Source organism: Caretta caretta, chromosome 3, assembly GCF_965140235.1.
Source record: "Caretta caretta isolate rCarCar2 chromosome 3, rCarCar1.hap1, whole genome shotgun sequence".
Classification (NCBI taxonomy): domain Eukaryota; kingdom Metazoa; phylum Chordata; order Testudines; family Cheloniidae; genus Caretta; species Caretta caretta.
Window position 1 is genome coordinate 65630851 of NC_134208.1, and position 13979 is coordinate 65644829.

General features: G+C 42.8%; 1 protein-coding gene across 2 annotated transcripts in view; it reads right to left on the reverse strand.

The window, feature by feature from the left end:
- The window catches only part of ME1 (malic enzyme 1), a 348457-nt gene that overhangs the window by 284055 nt on the left and 50423 nt on the right, over nucleotides 1–13979 (reverse strand). Inside the window, exon 2 of one of the 2 annotated variants that reach the window (XM_048845114.2) lies at nucleotides 4402–4535. The exons of the other annotated variant lie outside the window; for it this stretch is intronic. Within the exon in view, the coding sequence (XP_048701071.2) occupies nucleotides 4402–4535 (134 nt within the window). The remainder of the gene's footprint in view (nucleotides 1–4401; nucleotides 4536–13979) is intronic. 2 annotated transcript variants of the gene reach the window in all.

Here is a 13979-nt window from a genome sequence, read left to right on the forward strand (position 1 = left end):
GTTATTGGTAAGGAATAAGGATAAGAAGTGGAATTTTGCAAGTTAAGAAAAATCCCAAATCCCTGCACTGCAATGAAGTTATACATTCAAATTTATAAAATGGGACCTTTTTTTTCAAATTATAGTGTCCCTGGATTGTTTCCCAATTTTCCCTCATAACAGAGAGATGAAAACTCCAACCCACCCTGCACTTTGCTATTCCAGGCTCACATCTTCAACTTGAGAGAGAAGGTGGATGAGGTAATATCTTTTATTGGACCAACTTCTGTTGTTGAAAGAGACAAGCTTTCAAGCAACACAGACTCTTCTTCAGGTTTCCTAGGACCAACATTGCTAAAACACCACCACAATCAACAATGAAAGTCATAAACTTGAGGCAGTAGTCTACCCTCCAAGCTCTCTGGGTTTCCCAAGACTATTTCCCCCTATTCCAACCAAGTAAAACAAGTATTTGCTTCTCTCTTTTGTGCTCTCTGGAAAACAGAGAAAGTAAAGCTGTTAAACAGAATCAAACAGAACAGTTTCCAGATAAGCATAGACTTGAAGCAAAAATCAACCAATACTGAAATTATCACTGTTATCTCTATGAGAAGCTTCTCTTCAGACATGGATCCACTCCCAGTTCCTGCTATTACCTTGCACTTCCACTTATGTACTCCAAATTAGCTTTCTGGGAGACTAATGTGCTTCAGCTGTTTAACAGTCTTGCCGATTAATCATTGCCATAGAACTCTGTCCTGCAATCCTTAAGTTTTCAAAGCTGTTTTCTCTCTTGCATACTCTGGAACCTCAAATGTGTAACATCCCATATCAGACAGAGCTTCTGGTCTACATCTTCAGGAGTGACTAAAAGATACTTTAATTACTGTATCATGTGCAAAAATTCTATCATTCTTTAAATTCAGCAGTGCCTTCAATGCTTCGAAATCAACACCAATAAAAATGTTCCATGCTTCAAAATTATGATCCCGGCAGGAAAAAGGATCACTTTCTTCCAAAGAATTAATAGTATGTATTTGTGGTTAAGAGGGAGAGGAGAGAAGTAAAATTAAATGAGGCTCTGTTAGCTCCTAATTTTTTTTATTAAAATTGAAGGAACTAGTTGTTGTAGGGATAGATTATGCATATTTCAGTTCTTCTCTCTTCAGAATCTCCCCCACATCCAGCCCCTGTCCCAGGGCTGGCCAAAGGTGTTTTGTTGCCCAGAGTAGAAAACATTTTCAGCATCCCTCCTGAACAGCTGAGCAAAAGATCACCTGGGAGCAGAAGCGAGTTGAGTTCGCATCTTCAGAGATTTGTGATCAGGGAAACTGCCCTTATCACCCATCTCCTAAGGTTGGTCCTGCCCAATCCTTCTGCAGGAGAACCACGCCTATTTAGCCTCATAGGGTATGTCTGCAGACTGCAATTAAATTCTGCAGCTAATCCATGTCAGCTGACTCAGGCTTGTGGGGCTCAATCTGCAGGGCAGCAGGCCCAAGACCCACAAGCCTAAATCAGCTGAAATGGGCCAGCCACCGTTGTTTAATTTGCAGTGTAGACATACCCGTAGGAGCCAACAAGGGATGGATTTGTCCCTAAAGGGAACATTTTCTTTTTAATTTGTCTCATGACTTTATGATATTTCATACTGTTTAGGTTTTTTTAAGGTGAAAATCCATTTTGGATTCCATTTAACATAGTTAAAGATATGATTCTGTCACATAGGTCATGGATTCCGTGACTTTCCAAGACTCCATGACTTCTTCTGGGGCAGGGCTGGAGCAGCTGTCAGCCCAAGGGCCGCCAGAGCAGCAGCCCCAGAGCTGAAGTAGCAGTCACGGTTAGGTCAGCCCCACTGGGGCTGGTGCAGGGCTGGAGCAGCAGCCAGCCGCCGGGCCCACTGGAGCAGTTGGCTGGCGGTCGGCAGGTGGGCCTGCAGAGCAGCATCCAGGGTTGGGTCAGAGCCACTGGGACTAGAGCAGCAGTAGCACTGAGGCAGCTACCAGAAGTCAGGCTCCGGCAATGCTCTGATTGTTAGTGACCCTCCCACAGAGTATTTTTATTAAAAATCAGGAACAGGTTGTGGGCTTCCATTAATTATTCTTTATTGCCCATGACCTGTACCTGACTTCTAGTAAAAATACCTGTGACAGAATCTTAATCTTAACCATCGTTCTGGATAACAGTCCTTCCTTAGACCATTTAGTCAGGAGAATAGATATGCATCAGGTGCTTGGGACAGTGCAACAAATGTCCATCTTGGGGGGTAGGGGGGTTTCTTCCTCTAAAAATGCCACATATAGTATATGGTGACTTTCGAAACACTGTGATGAGCCAATGTCTTCTTTTTTACATTTTAATTAGAAACCTGAAAGTACAGTAGTACAAACTAGACCCCAACCTTGCAACATCTTTCTCGTGGGCAGGTTATTGTGTGCGTGCAGAGGGTTCCCTCCATGCACAATATATTGCAGGACTGGGCTTTAGAAAATAAATTTTATTTTAACATAAAAACAGATTGTGACTAAGTTAAAATGTGATCAAACAAGATTTAAATGATTAAAATATTAATACTTTGCACATCCATAACACCCCCTATCTAAAGATCTCAAAATAATTTACCAAACTACTACTGATAGTGAGCTCAGATTTTATGTATATAAAATATAAATGGGTAATATGGTGAAAATTAAAGAGTCACTGATAACACAATCATTTTAAAAACAATTCAATTTTATTAAATATTTTCTATATTTCTCATTAGTTATATTTTATCATTAGGAACATTGTCCTCAAAACTGAACTTTAATTCAGATAGGTTCATTTGTTCCTGCTACTTCTTCCCTGGCTTGTTATTGCGAAAATAATTTTGATGTAAAAAAATTAAATATTACTATTTCAGTTGAGAAAAAAGGCAGTGAATATTAGTAACCAGTTGTTTTTATAAAAACTGCTCTAGTAGCAATGTATGCTGCTTGTTAATGTAATGTTTTTCATCCATCTTTAAGCATCAGAAGCTTTTTAAGGTCTTCAGTTACAAAACAGAATAAATATAATATTAGAACATGTTTCAGAGTAACAGCCGTGTTAGTCTGTATTCGCAAAAAGAAAAGGAGTACTTGTGGCACCTTAGAGACTAACCAATTTATTTGAGCATGAGCTTTCGTGAGCTACAGCTCACTTCATCGGATGCATACCGTGGAAACTGCAGCAGACATTATATACACACAGAGATCATGAAACAATACCTCCTCCCACCCCACCGTCCTGCTGGTAATAGCTTATCTAAAGTGATCATCAAGTTGCGCCATTTCCAGCACAAATCCAGGTTTTCTCACCCTCCGCCCCCCCCCCCACACAAACTCACTCTCCTGCTGGTAATAGCCCATCCAAAGTGACAACTCTCTTCACAATGTGCATGATAATCAAGGTGGGCCATTTCCTGCACAAATCCAGGTTCTCTCACCCCCTCATCCCCCTCCAAAAACCACACACACAAACTCACTATCCTGCTGGTAATAGCTCATCCAAAGTGACCACTCTCCCTACAATGTGCATGGTAATCAAGGTGGGCCATGTCCAGCACAAATCCAGGCTCTCTCACCCCCCCCCTTTTTTCCTAAGTTCCTGGGTTAGTGGTTCTGTTAACTTATCCTTGCAACAAAGCCTGTTGCCAACTGTGCCCACATATCTATTCAGGAGACACCATCACAGGGCCTAATAACATCAGCCACACTATCAGAGGCTCGTTCACCTGCACATCCACCAATGTGATATATGCCATCATGTGCCAGCAATGCCCCTCTGCCATTTACATTGGTCAAACTGGACAGTCTCTACGTAAAAGAATAAATGGACACAAATTTTACCCCCCCCCCCAGACGTTCTGGTTAAACTTGGATTTAAACTTGGAGAGTGGTCAGTTTGGATGAGCTATTGCCAGCAGGAGAGTGAGTTTGTGTGTGTGGGTGTGTGTCCCCGGAAAAAAAGGGGGGGGTGAGAAAGCCTGGATTTGTGCTGGACATGGCCCACCTTGATTACCATGCACATTGTAGGGAAAGTGGTCACTTTGGATGAGCTATTACCAGCAGGAGAGTGAGTTTGTGTGTGTATAGGGGTGGGGGGGTGAGAAAACCTGGATTTGTGCTGGAAATGGCCCACCTTGATTATCATGCACATTGTAGGGAAAGTGGTCACTTTGGATGAGCTATTACCAGCAGGATAGTGAGTTTGTGTGTGTGGTTTTTGGAGGGGGATGAAGGGGTGAGAGAACCTGGATTTGTGCAGGAAATGTTCTTTTTATTAGAACATGGTTATTCATCAACATCTGCAACATTTCCCCTGAAACAGGTGACAGAGAAGTGAAAGAACGGAACAACAACTTGGGAAAAATGATAAGGTTCTTTAGCAGTACTTTACCTGTCTAGGTCAGATGTTTGTCTTTCAAAATTCACAAGAATCCTTAAAACTTGAACATCTTGACTGAGAAAGCAAGGAGGCAATAGGCCATGAATATTCAACTGTTGTCTCTCTTCCAAAGTAAAAGCCATGCCCTGTGTAAGAAGTGTATGACATTACCGTCAGGATAATTCTACAATGGAAAAAGAGCATGTATTTTTCACTATCAAAATATCCCATTAACTGAAGGGAAACCTCCCCCAAAAACCAACAAAAACCACAATGCTATCTATTTATAATAGGTATTTTGAAAGCACCATCACTCTATTATCCAGGCTTTAACTCAACTCAATGCAAACTTTGTGCCAAACTTTTAAAAGTTCAAGAGATCATGACATGACAATATTACAACATCTCCACCTCAGCATCAGTAAGTCATGGTCTTCCAATACTGAAATATTTTTCCTAGTAACTCCTCTAAGAAATAACTGAGCAGCTGTCAGTTACCTCAAAAGGTAGAGCAGTGAACAACCCAAAATTCCTCCACACACTCTTATTTAACATGAAGATTTGAGAATATTTTCATTTTGTCTATTAGTGTAAACAATTATGTTTTCTAATATTTAGAAATCTTTCAAGATCTCTAATGAAAATAACTGCTGAAAATTCACATAAACAATGCAGTGGCTGCAATACAACACACCTGCTTCTCTATCAATTTATATACATAGGACCTGACCCAAAGCCCACTGAAGTCAATGGAAAAATACCCATAGTGACGTCAATGGACTTTGGATCAAATCCATTATTTTTATCCTACTGAATACTTAGTTATACTAAAAATAAATGAAAAAGTATTTTAAAGGGTCACTGGATTTCTTAAGGGCATCCAGAAAAGTAGTTTAAATTAAATGAAATTATTTAATATATTCTGTGTAGACTGGATGAGCATGCGGACTATTAAGCAGCAGGCTTTCAGTACAGTTTGCATTTAAGCATTTCTATTATTTTGATTGTAAGTAAGTTAAAATTTTGCAATAGCAACAAATTGTTAAGTAACACGGAATATCATTAAGTATCTTACTTAGTAAGAGCAGACAGGTGCTTTTCTAGTCTGCCAAGAATTTCTGCCCAAACAGTACACAATGGAAATTATATTCTAGAAGTGATAATACATTACAGTATGCCTTCTTTCCCTACTTTTTGTTTGTATGATTTGTCTCAAGAACCTGAAAACTATGTAAAATACTGCTAATGTATTTCATGACCACCTGTGTAAGTCTTTCTAACAAGTTACATTTTTGCAAAACCCATGTTTTCTTTTTCCCTCAATTGTGACTGGATTCATATGGGGCAACAGATCTGCTGTTTCTCCTGTAGGACAGACACACAAGGCATCCACTCTTCTGGATTACAATAATTATTTTATTTATGTCTGCACAGGCAAATTGATGGTCAGAACAGAAAAAGGTTTGAATTGCCTTTTTGTGCAACAGCAGATGATTCCAGGCGACATAATGATGTGACCACCAGGAGTAATTTCTAAAAACACTTTGTTTCCACTAGACAAATTTAACATACAGTATTCACTGGGTGAAAGGGTGACAAAATGGCAGATGAAATTCAATGTTGATACGTGCAAAGTAATGCACTTTGGGAAAAACAATCCCATCAATACATACAAAATGCTGGGGTCTAAATTTGCTGTTACTACTCAAGAAAGATATTGGAGTCATCATCGACAGTTCCCTAACAATATCCATTCAAGGTGCAGTAGCAGCCAAAAAAGCTAATTGAACGTTAACAAACATTATGAAAGGGATAGATAATAAGACAGAAAATATCATGCCATTACGTAAAATCCTGCTATGCCCAGACCTTGAATACTGCATGCAGTTCTGATCATCTCCTCTCAAAAAAGATATATTAGAATTGGACAAAGTGCAGAGAAGGGCAATAAACATGACTGGGATACGGAACAGCTTACATACGAGGAAAGATTAAAATGATTGGCACTATCCATCTTAGAAAAGAGATGACCAAATGGGGATATAATAGATGTCTATAAAATCATGAATCGTGTAGAGAAAGAGAATAGGGAAATGTTATTTACATCTTCATATAAACACGGGAACTAGGGGGCTCCCAATGAAATTAAGAGACAGCATTTAAAACAAACAAAAGGAAACACTTCTTCACACAGTGCAGACAGCCTGTGAAACTCGTTGTCATGGGATGTTGTGAAGGCCAAAAGTACAAATGGGTTTAAAAAAGAATTAGATAAGTTCATGGAGGGTAGAGCCAAGATGGTCAGGGAGGCAACCCCATGCTTCATGTGTCCCAAAACCTCCAACTGCCAGAAGATCATACAGGACGACAGGGGATGGATCACTCAAAATTGCCCTGTACTGTTCATTCCCCCTGAAGCATCTGGCATTGGCCAATATCAGAGACAGGATATTGGTCTAGATGGACTATTGTTCTGACTCAGTATTGCTGTTCTTACGTACTGTTTTATGGATGTGTGAAAGGCACTGGCAGTGTTACCTAGAGGTCAGGCCAGGGTGTGGCAGGTTGTCTTCCTCCTGGGATGTCCGCTTTCTCACTATGATCCACCGTGTGAAGGTCTGTCCTTTTTAGCAACTCAGCCCTTCAGCAGGGTCACATATTCAAGGCCACCCCTTTTGGGGTATACATGAAGAGTCCAATGATGTGAAAAATCTTCACAAGTCAGCAATGGCTTCAGGGCTTTCCCCCTTGCATTGAGATCTTAGAGTCTGGACCCTTGCACCTTCAGGATCTTACCCAATTAGCTTACGTGCCAAAGGATGGAATTCTGTCATTGCCGCTCCTTAGGGGTTTGAAGGACCCACCCTCTTCACAAGACTCTGATCCAGGATCCAATGGTAGAAAGCTAAGACCTGCACCTTGAGGTACTACATAGCTGCCTCCCTGGATCACTTCCTACCTGTGTCTCCTGTTTCCGCAGGGAAAAATAAACAACTGAACACAAAATGACTGTCTCTGACCTTCAGAAGTCACCAGTCCCAACTTTGCAGGTCAGGTCAGTATCTCCAAGCCTCAGACAGCAGGAGCTCCTGAGGTACTCCTTCCCAAGCACTCAGAGCACAGGTTTACTGCCTCCCTCTGAGCTGTTCTACTTCCCTTTTTAAGCTCCAACTCCAGCTTGTGCAGACTTTGCAGGTGCAGCAGATCAGGGCCATCTGTGCCCAGAGCTGCTTCTTAACCCCTTCTTCTCCCTTGTGGAATTTGTATACCCCATCACAGGCTGCCTAACAGATACGTGTGCTGATGTTGTTCCCCCAAATAACAAAATATAATGTATTTCTATCTTGGCTACATGAATATGGCATCTTTTACTCCTGTGCATTTCTGTTTATGCCAAACAAATTTAAGTCCATTAAAGTCATCTGTATAAAAGATAAAGTGATCATTGATGATTCTTTTTATATTAACTACATGAAAAATAATACTATTATACACCTTGTTATATTTAACTCAAACTATACTTAAGAACAACAAGAAAAAATATAGCAATGCTAACCGCTTGTGAGATCTAGATCTGTTCAATAAGTGGGGACGCAATCTGTGTACCTCCTTTATATAATAATAGCAGAAATCTAGGCCCCTATAAAGTCAATGGGAATTTTGCCATTGACATCAATGGAGCCAGGATTTCATCCAGGGTTTCTCTGCATGCACAGAAGTACACAGCGCCTCTTATGGCTTGAAGCTAGAGGTGCTGAGTGCCCTCAACACCCACAGAAATCTGTAAACGTTGTAGCAGACTTACTGAAATCAATGGGAGTTGAGGTTCCAAAGCTTCTCTGGCCCTTAGTTTCCATTTGTTTTTATTGGTTCAAAAATGATACATTTTCAACAGAAAAGTCCAAAGGTGGGAATCTGTGGAACTTCACAGAATTAAAAATGGTTCTGTTGATGGAATATCTGTGTTGGCACAATGCATTTGAAGATCACTTATTCCTTGCATTCATCCCTTCTCCTCTTGCCCAAATTAAACTAGCCACAGTTTAAAAAAAGAAAAAGAAAAGATGTGCAGATTCAAAAGTATTACTGTAATTGCTATTAATACAGGGAAGATTTGCCTTCTTACTGGAAAGCATACTTTCATTTAAAACATTAAAAAATAGAAAAGTTCACACCACATGTTGCAAAGTGCCTTCTTAAAAAATGCTTTATCTCAGAGGTAGCACACTTTCCATATATTGTTACAGTTCTTGTGGTAAGTGTTAATTTCTTTTGGACACAAGTACAGAGAGACATAAAACCCACCCACAGTATGTGGACAGCTGAGTACAGTATGGCTGGTTTTACACATGCTTAATCTACACACCCTCTTTTTCTTTGGCACAGGTTTTCATGAATATGGGAATTTCACATCATGGACCTTTTCATTCCGTTTCTCTCTTAGATTGTTAAGTAACCATATAGACGCATAAGAAATGAAGAGATAGAGATCCATTTAAACATTACATAAAAAGGCTTAACGGATCAGAAAAATCACTGGTAAAGATAAGCTTAGGAGGTTTTTTCATGCAGGTCCCCACATCTGTACCCTAGAGTTCAGAGTGGGGGAGGAACCATGGTACAGAACCATGGTACTCTAGGGTACAGATGTGGGGACCTGCATGAAAAAACCTCCTAAGCTTATCTTTACCAGCTTAGGTCAAAACTTCCCCAAGGTACAAAATATTCCCCCCGTTGTCCTTGGACTGGCCGCTACCACCACCAAACTAATACTGGTTACTGGGGAAGAGCTGTTTGGACGCGTCTTTCCCCCCAAAATACTTCCCAAAACCCTGCACCCCACTTCCTGGACAAGGTTTGGTAAAAAGCCTCACCAATTTGCCTAGGTGACTACAGACCCAGACCTTTGGATCTTAAGAACAATGAACAATCCTCCCAACACTTGCACCCCCCCTTTCCTGGGAAATGTTGGATAAAAAGCCTCACCAATTTGCACAGGTGACCACAGACCCAAACCCTTGGATCTGAGAACAATGAAAAAGCATTCAGTTTTTTACAAGAAGACTTTTAATAAAAAATAGAAGTAAATAGAAATAAAGAAATCCCCCCTGTAAAATCAGGATGGTAGATATCTTACAGGGTAATTAGATTCAAAAACATAGAGAACCCCTCTAGGCAAAACCTTAAGTTACAAAAAAGATACACAGACAGAAATAGTTATTCTATTCAGCACAATGCTTTTCTCAGCCATTTAAAGAAATCATAATCTAACACATACCTAGCTAGATTACTTACTAAAAGTTCTAAGACTCCATTCCTGGTCTATCCCCGGCCAAGACGACTACAGACAGACACAGACCCTTTGTTTCTCTCCCTCCTCCCAGCTTTTGAAAGTATCTTGTCTCCTCATTGGTCATTTTGGTCAGGTGCCAGCGAGGTTACCTTTAGCTTCTTAACCCTTTACAGGTGAGAGGAGCTTTCCCCTGGCCAGGAGGGATTTCAAAGGGGTTTACCCTTCCCTTTATATTTATGACACGCCCCCCAAATCTCAGCTAGGGTGAAACACTGGCTGGGATTTCTTCCTGGAGCTCTAGGAAAAACAGAGTTAATAAGACATATGCATCTCTAAATATATTACCAAGTACATAAAGACTAACAATATTTTCCACATCTCAAGGACTATTTTAACCAGTTGACTCTGGGAAACTTTCACGGGAGAGTGCATCAGCCACTTTGTTAGAAGCTCCTGAGATGTGTTGGATGTCGAAATCAAAATCTTGGAGAGCTAAACTCCACCGAAGAAGTTTTTTGTTAGTTTCCTTGACGGTGTGAAGCCACTTCAGTGCAGCATGGTCGGTTTGCAGGTTGAAACGCCGTCCCCAAACATATGGGCGTAGCTTTTCCAGAGCATAGACAATGGCGTAACATTCTTTTTCAGTGACTGACCAGTTGCTTTCCCTCTCAGACAGTTTTTTGCTGAGAAACACTACAGGGTGGAATTCTTGATCAGGGCCTTTCTGCATTAAAACTGCTCCCACACCACGCTCGGACGCATCTGTGGTTACTAGGAACGGTTTGTCAAAGTCTGGGGCCCTTAGTACAGGGTCAGACATGAGTGTCGCTTTAAGCTTGTTAAAGGCCTTCTGACACTTTTCGGTCCACTGAACAGCATTTGGCTGTTTCTTTTTGGTTAGGTCTGTCAGTGGGGCAGCGATTTGGCTGTAGTGCGGTACAAATCGTCTGTAATAACCGGCCAAGCCTAAGAAGGATTGAACCTGTTTCTTTGACTTTGGGACAGGCCACTTTTGGATAGCATCCACTTTGGCCTGTAGGGGGCTGATAGTTCCTTGACCCACCTGGTGTCCAAGGTAAGTCACTCTGTTTAGGCCTATTTGACACTTCTTAGCCTTAACAGTTAGTCCTGCCTCCCTTATGCGCTCAAGGACTTTTTGTAGATGTTCCAGGTGGTCTGCCCAGGAATCCGAAAATATGGCCACGTCATCAAGGTAGGCGACTGCATATTCTCCTAATCCCGCTAGGAGACCATCTACAAGTCTTTGGAAAGTGGCGGGTGCATTTCGCAGCCCGAAAGGGAGTACATTAAATTCATACAGCCCGAGATGTGTGATGAAGGCTGACCTTTCCTTGGCAGATTCATCTAGCGGTACCTGCCAGTACCCCTTGGTTAAGTCCAAGGTAGAGATGAACTGGGCCCGTCCCAGTTTCTCTAATAGTTCATCTGTGCGTGGCATTGGATAGTTGTCTGGGCGAGTTACAGCATTTAGCTTACGGTAGTCCACGCAAAAACGTATTTCCCCATCTGGTTTGGGAACTAGAACCACTGGAGATGCCCATGCACTTTCAGAGGGGCGGATTACACCCATCTGTAACATATCCTGGATCTCCCGTTCTATAGCAGTTTTGAGGAGACACCCGGTAAGGTTGGACCCTAATTGGGTGAGCATTACCTGTGTCAATGGAGTGGTATGCCCGTTCAGTCAGTCCTGGGGTGGCTGAGAACGTTGGCGCGTAGCTAGTGCACAGCTCCTGGATCTGCTGTCGCTGCATACGCCCAAGGGTCATGGAGAGGTTCACCTCTTCCACACCACCAGCACTTTTCCCTTCGTAGTAGACACCTTCAGGCCACTCAGCGTCGTCTCCTCCCTGGGCTGTAAACTGACAAACCTTTAATTCTCTGGAATAAAAGGGCTTTAGAGAATTAATATGGTACACCTTAGGCTTTCGGTTGGAGGTGGGGAATGCTATGAGATAATTAACAGCTCCCAGGCGCTCCTGGACCATGAATGGCCCTTCCCACGATGCTTCCATTTTATGGGCCTTGAGCGCCCTTAAGACCATGACCTGGTCTCCTACTTTGAAGGAACGCTCTCTGGCATGTTTATCATACCAGGCTTTTTGATCTTTTTGAGCATCCTGTAAGTTTTCTCTAGCAAGGGCTAAAGAGGTTCGGAGGGTGTTTTGTAGGTTGGCTACAAAGTCCAGAATGTTAGTTCCTGGAGAAGGTGTAAATCCCTCCCATTGCTGCTTCAGCAACTGCAATGGCCCCTTAACCTCACGGCCATATACAAGTTCAAATGGGGAAAACCCTAAACTGGGATGTGGTACAGCTCTGTAGGCAAAGAGCAACTGCTGCAACACTAGGTCCCAATCATTGGAGTGCTCATTTACAAATTTACGTATCATGGCCCCCAAAGTTCCATTAAACTTCTCCACCATGCCATTTGTTTGATGGTGGTAAGGAGTGGCAACCAAGTGATTTACCCCATGAGCTTCCCAAAGGTTTTTCATAGTTCCTGCCAGGAAATTAGTCCCTGCATCTGTGAGGATGTCGGAGGGCCAACCTACCCTGGCAAAAATGTCTGCTAGTGCCTGGCACACACTTTTAGCCCGGGTGTTGCTTAGAGCTACTGCTTCCGGCCATCGGGTGGCAAAATCCATGAAAGTCAGTATGTACTGCTTTCCTCTGGGTGTCTTTTTCGGAAAAGGACCCAGAATATCCACAGCTACTCGCTGAAATGGAACTTCAATGATGGGGAGTGGCTGGAGAGGGGCTTTGACCTGGTCTTGGGGTTTTCCCACTCTTTGGCACACCTCACAAGACTGGACATAGGTAGAAACATCCTTGCCCATTCCCTCCCAGTGGAATGACCCCCCCCAAACGGTCTTTGGTCCTGTTCACCCCAGCATGGCCACTAGGGTGATCGTGGGCTAAGCTCAAGAGCTTGGCCCGGTATTTAGTTGGAACTACCAACTGTCTCTGAGGATGCCAGTCTTCCTGGTGTCCACCAGAAAGAGTTTCCTTGTATAAAAGTCCTCTTTCTACAACAAACCTGGATCGATTAGAAGAGCTGAGAGGCGGTGGGTTGCTCCGTGCCGCCGTCCAAGCTCTCTGGAGGCTTTCATCTGCTTCCTGTTCGGTCTGGAACTGTTCCCTTGATGCTGGGGACATCAGTTCCTCATTGGATTGTGGACCTAGGCTTGGTCCCTCTGGAAGCGATATAGGGGATGGAGCTGTTTCTGTTGACTGTGAACCGCTCTCCGCTGGTGCACTATGTTGGGATTCAGGCTCCGGCTGAGCCTCTTGTGTAGGGTTATCGGCTGCTGCCAGTTCAGGTTCAGTGGGGCCCTCTGGTGTTGAGGTTGCAAGTATTGGATTCAGTGCTGGCACGGGGTCTGGTGTTGGTTGTTTGGCTGGTTCCGGTTCTGGGACTGGTTCCGTCTGGGTCTCTGGGACTGGATCCACTACTGCTGTTGCAGACATTGGCCTGGGGTCCGGGTCCATCACCTCTGACTGGGTCCTGATAGAAGTTTCCGGAACAGAGCTAGGCCTCACGGCTTGTTTAGCCTGGCTGCAGGTGACCATTCCCACCCTCTTGGCCTGCTTCACATGATTGGCCAAGTCTTCCCCCAACAGCATGGGGATGGGATACTCATCATAGACTGCAAAAGTCCACATTCCTGACCAGCCCTTGTACTGGACAGGCAACTTGGCTGTAGGCAAATTGAAAGAGTTGGACTTGAAGGGTTGAATCGTCACTTGGATCTCTGGGTTGATTAAATTGGGGTCCACTAAGGAAGCATGGATAGCTGACACTTGTGCTCCGGTGTCCCTCCACGCGGTGACCTTCTTCCCGCCCACACTCACAGTTTCCCTCCAAAATACTTCCCAAAACCCTGCACCCCACTTCCTGGACAAGGTTTGGTAAAAAGCCTCACCAATTTGCCTAGGTGACTACAGACCCAGACCCTTGGATCTTAAGAACAATGAACAATCCTCCCAACACTTGCACCCCCCCTTTCCTGGGAAATGTTGGATAAAAAGCCTCACCAATTTGCACAGGTGACCACAGACCCAAACCCTTGGATCTGAGAACAATGAAAAAGCATTCAGTTTTTTACAAGAAGACTTTTAATAAAAAATAGAAGTAAATAGAAATAAAGAAATCCCCCCTGTAAAATCAGGATGGTAGATATCTTACAGGGTAATTAGATTCAAAAACATAGAGAACCCCTCTAGGCAAAACCTTAAGTTACAAAAAAGATACACAGACAGAAATAGTTATTCTATT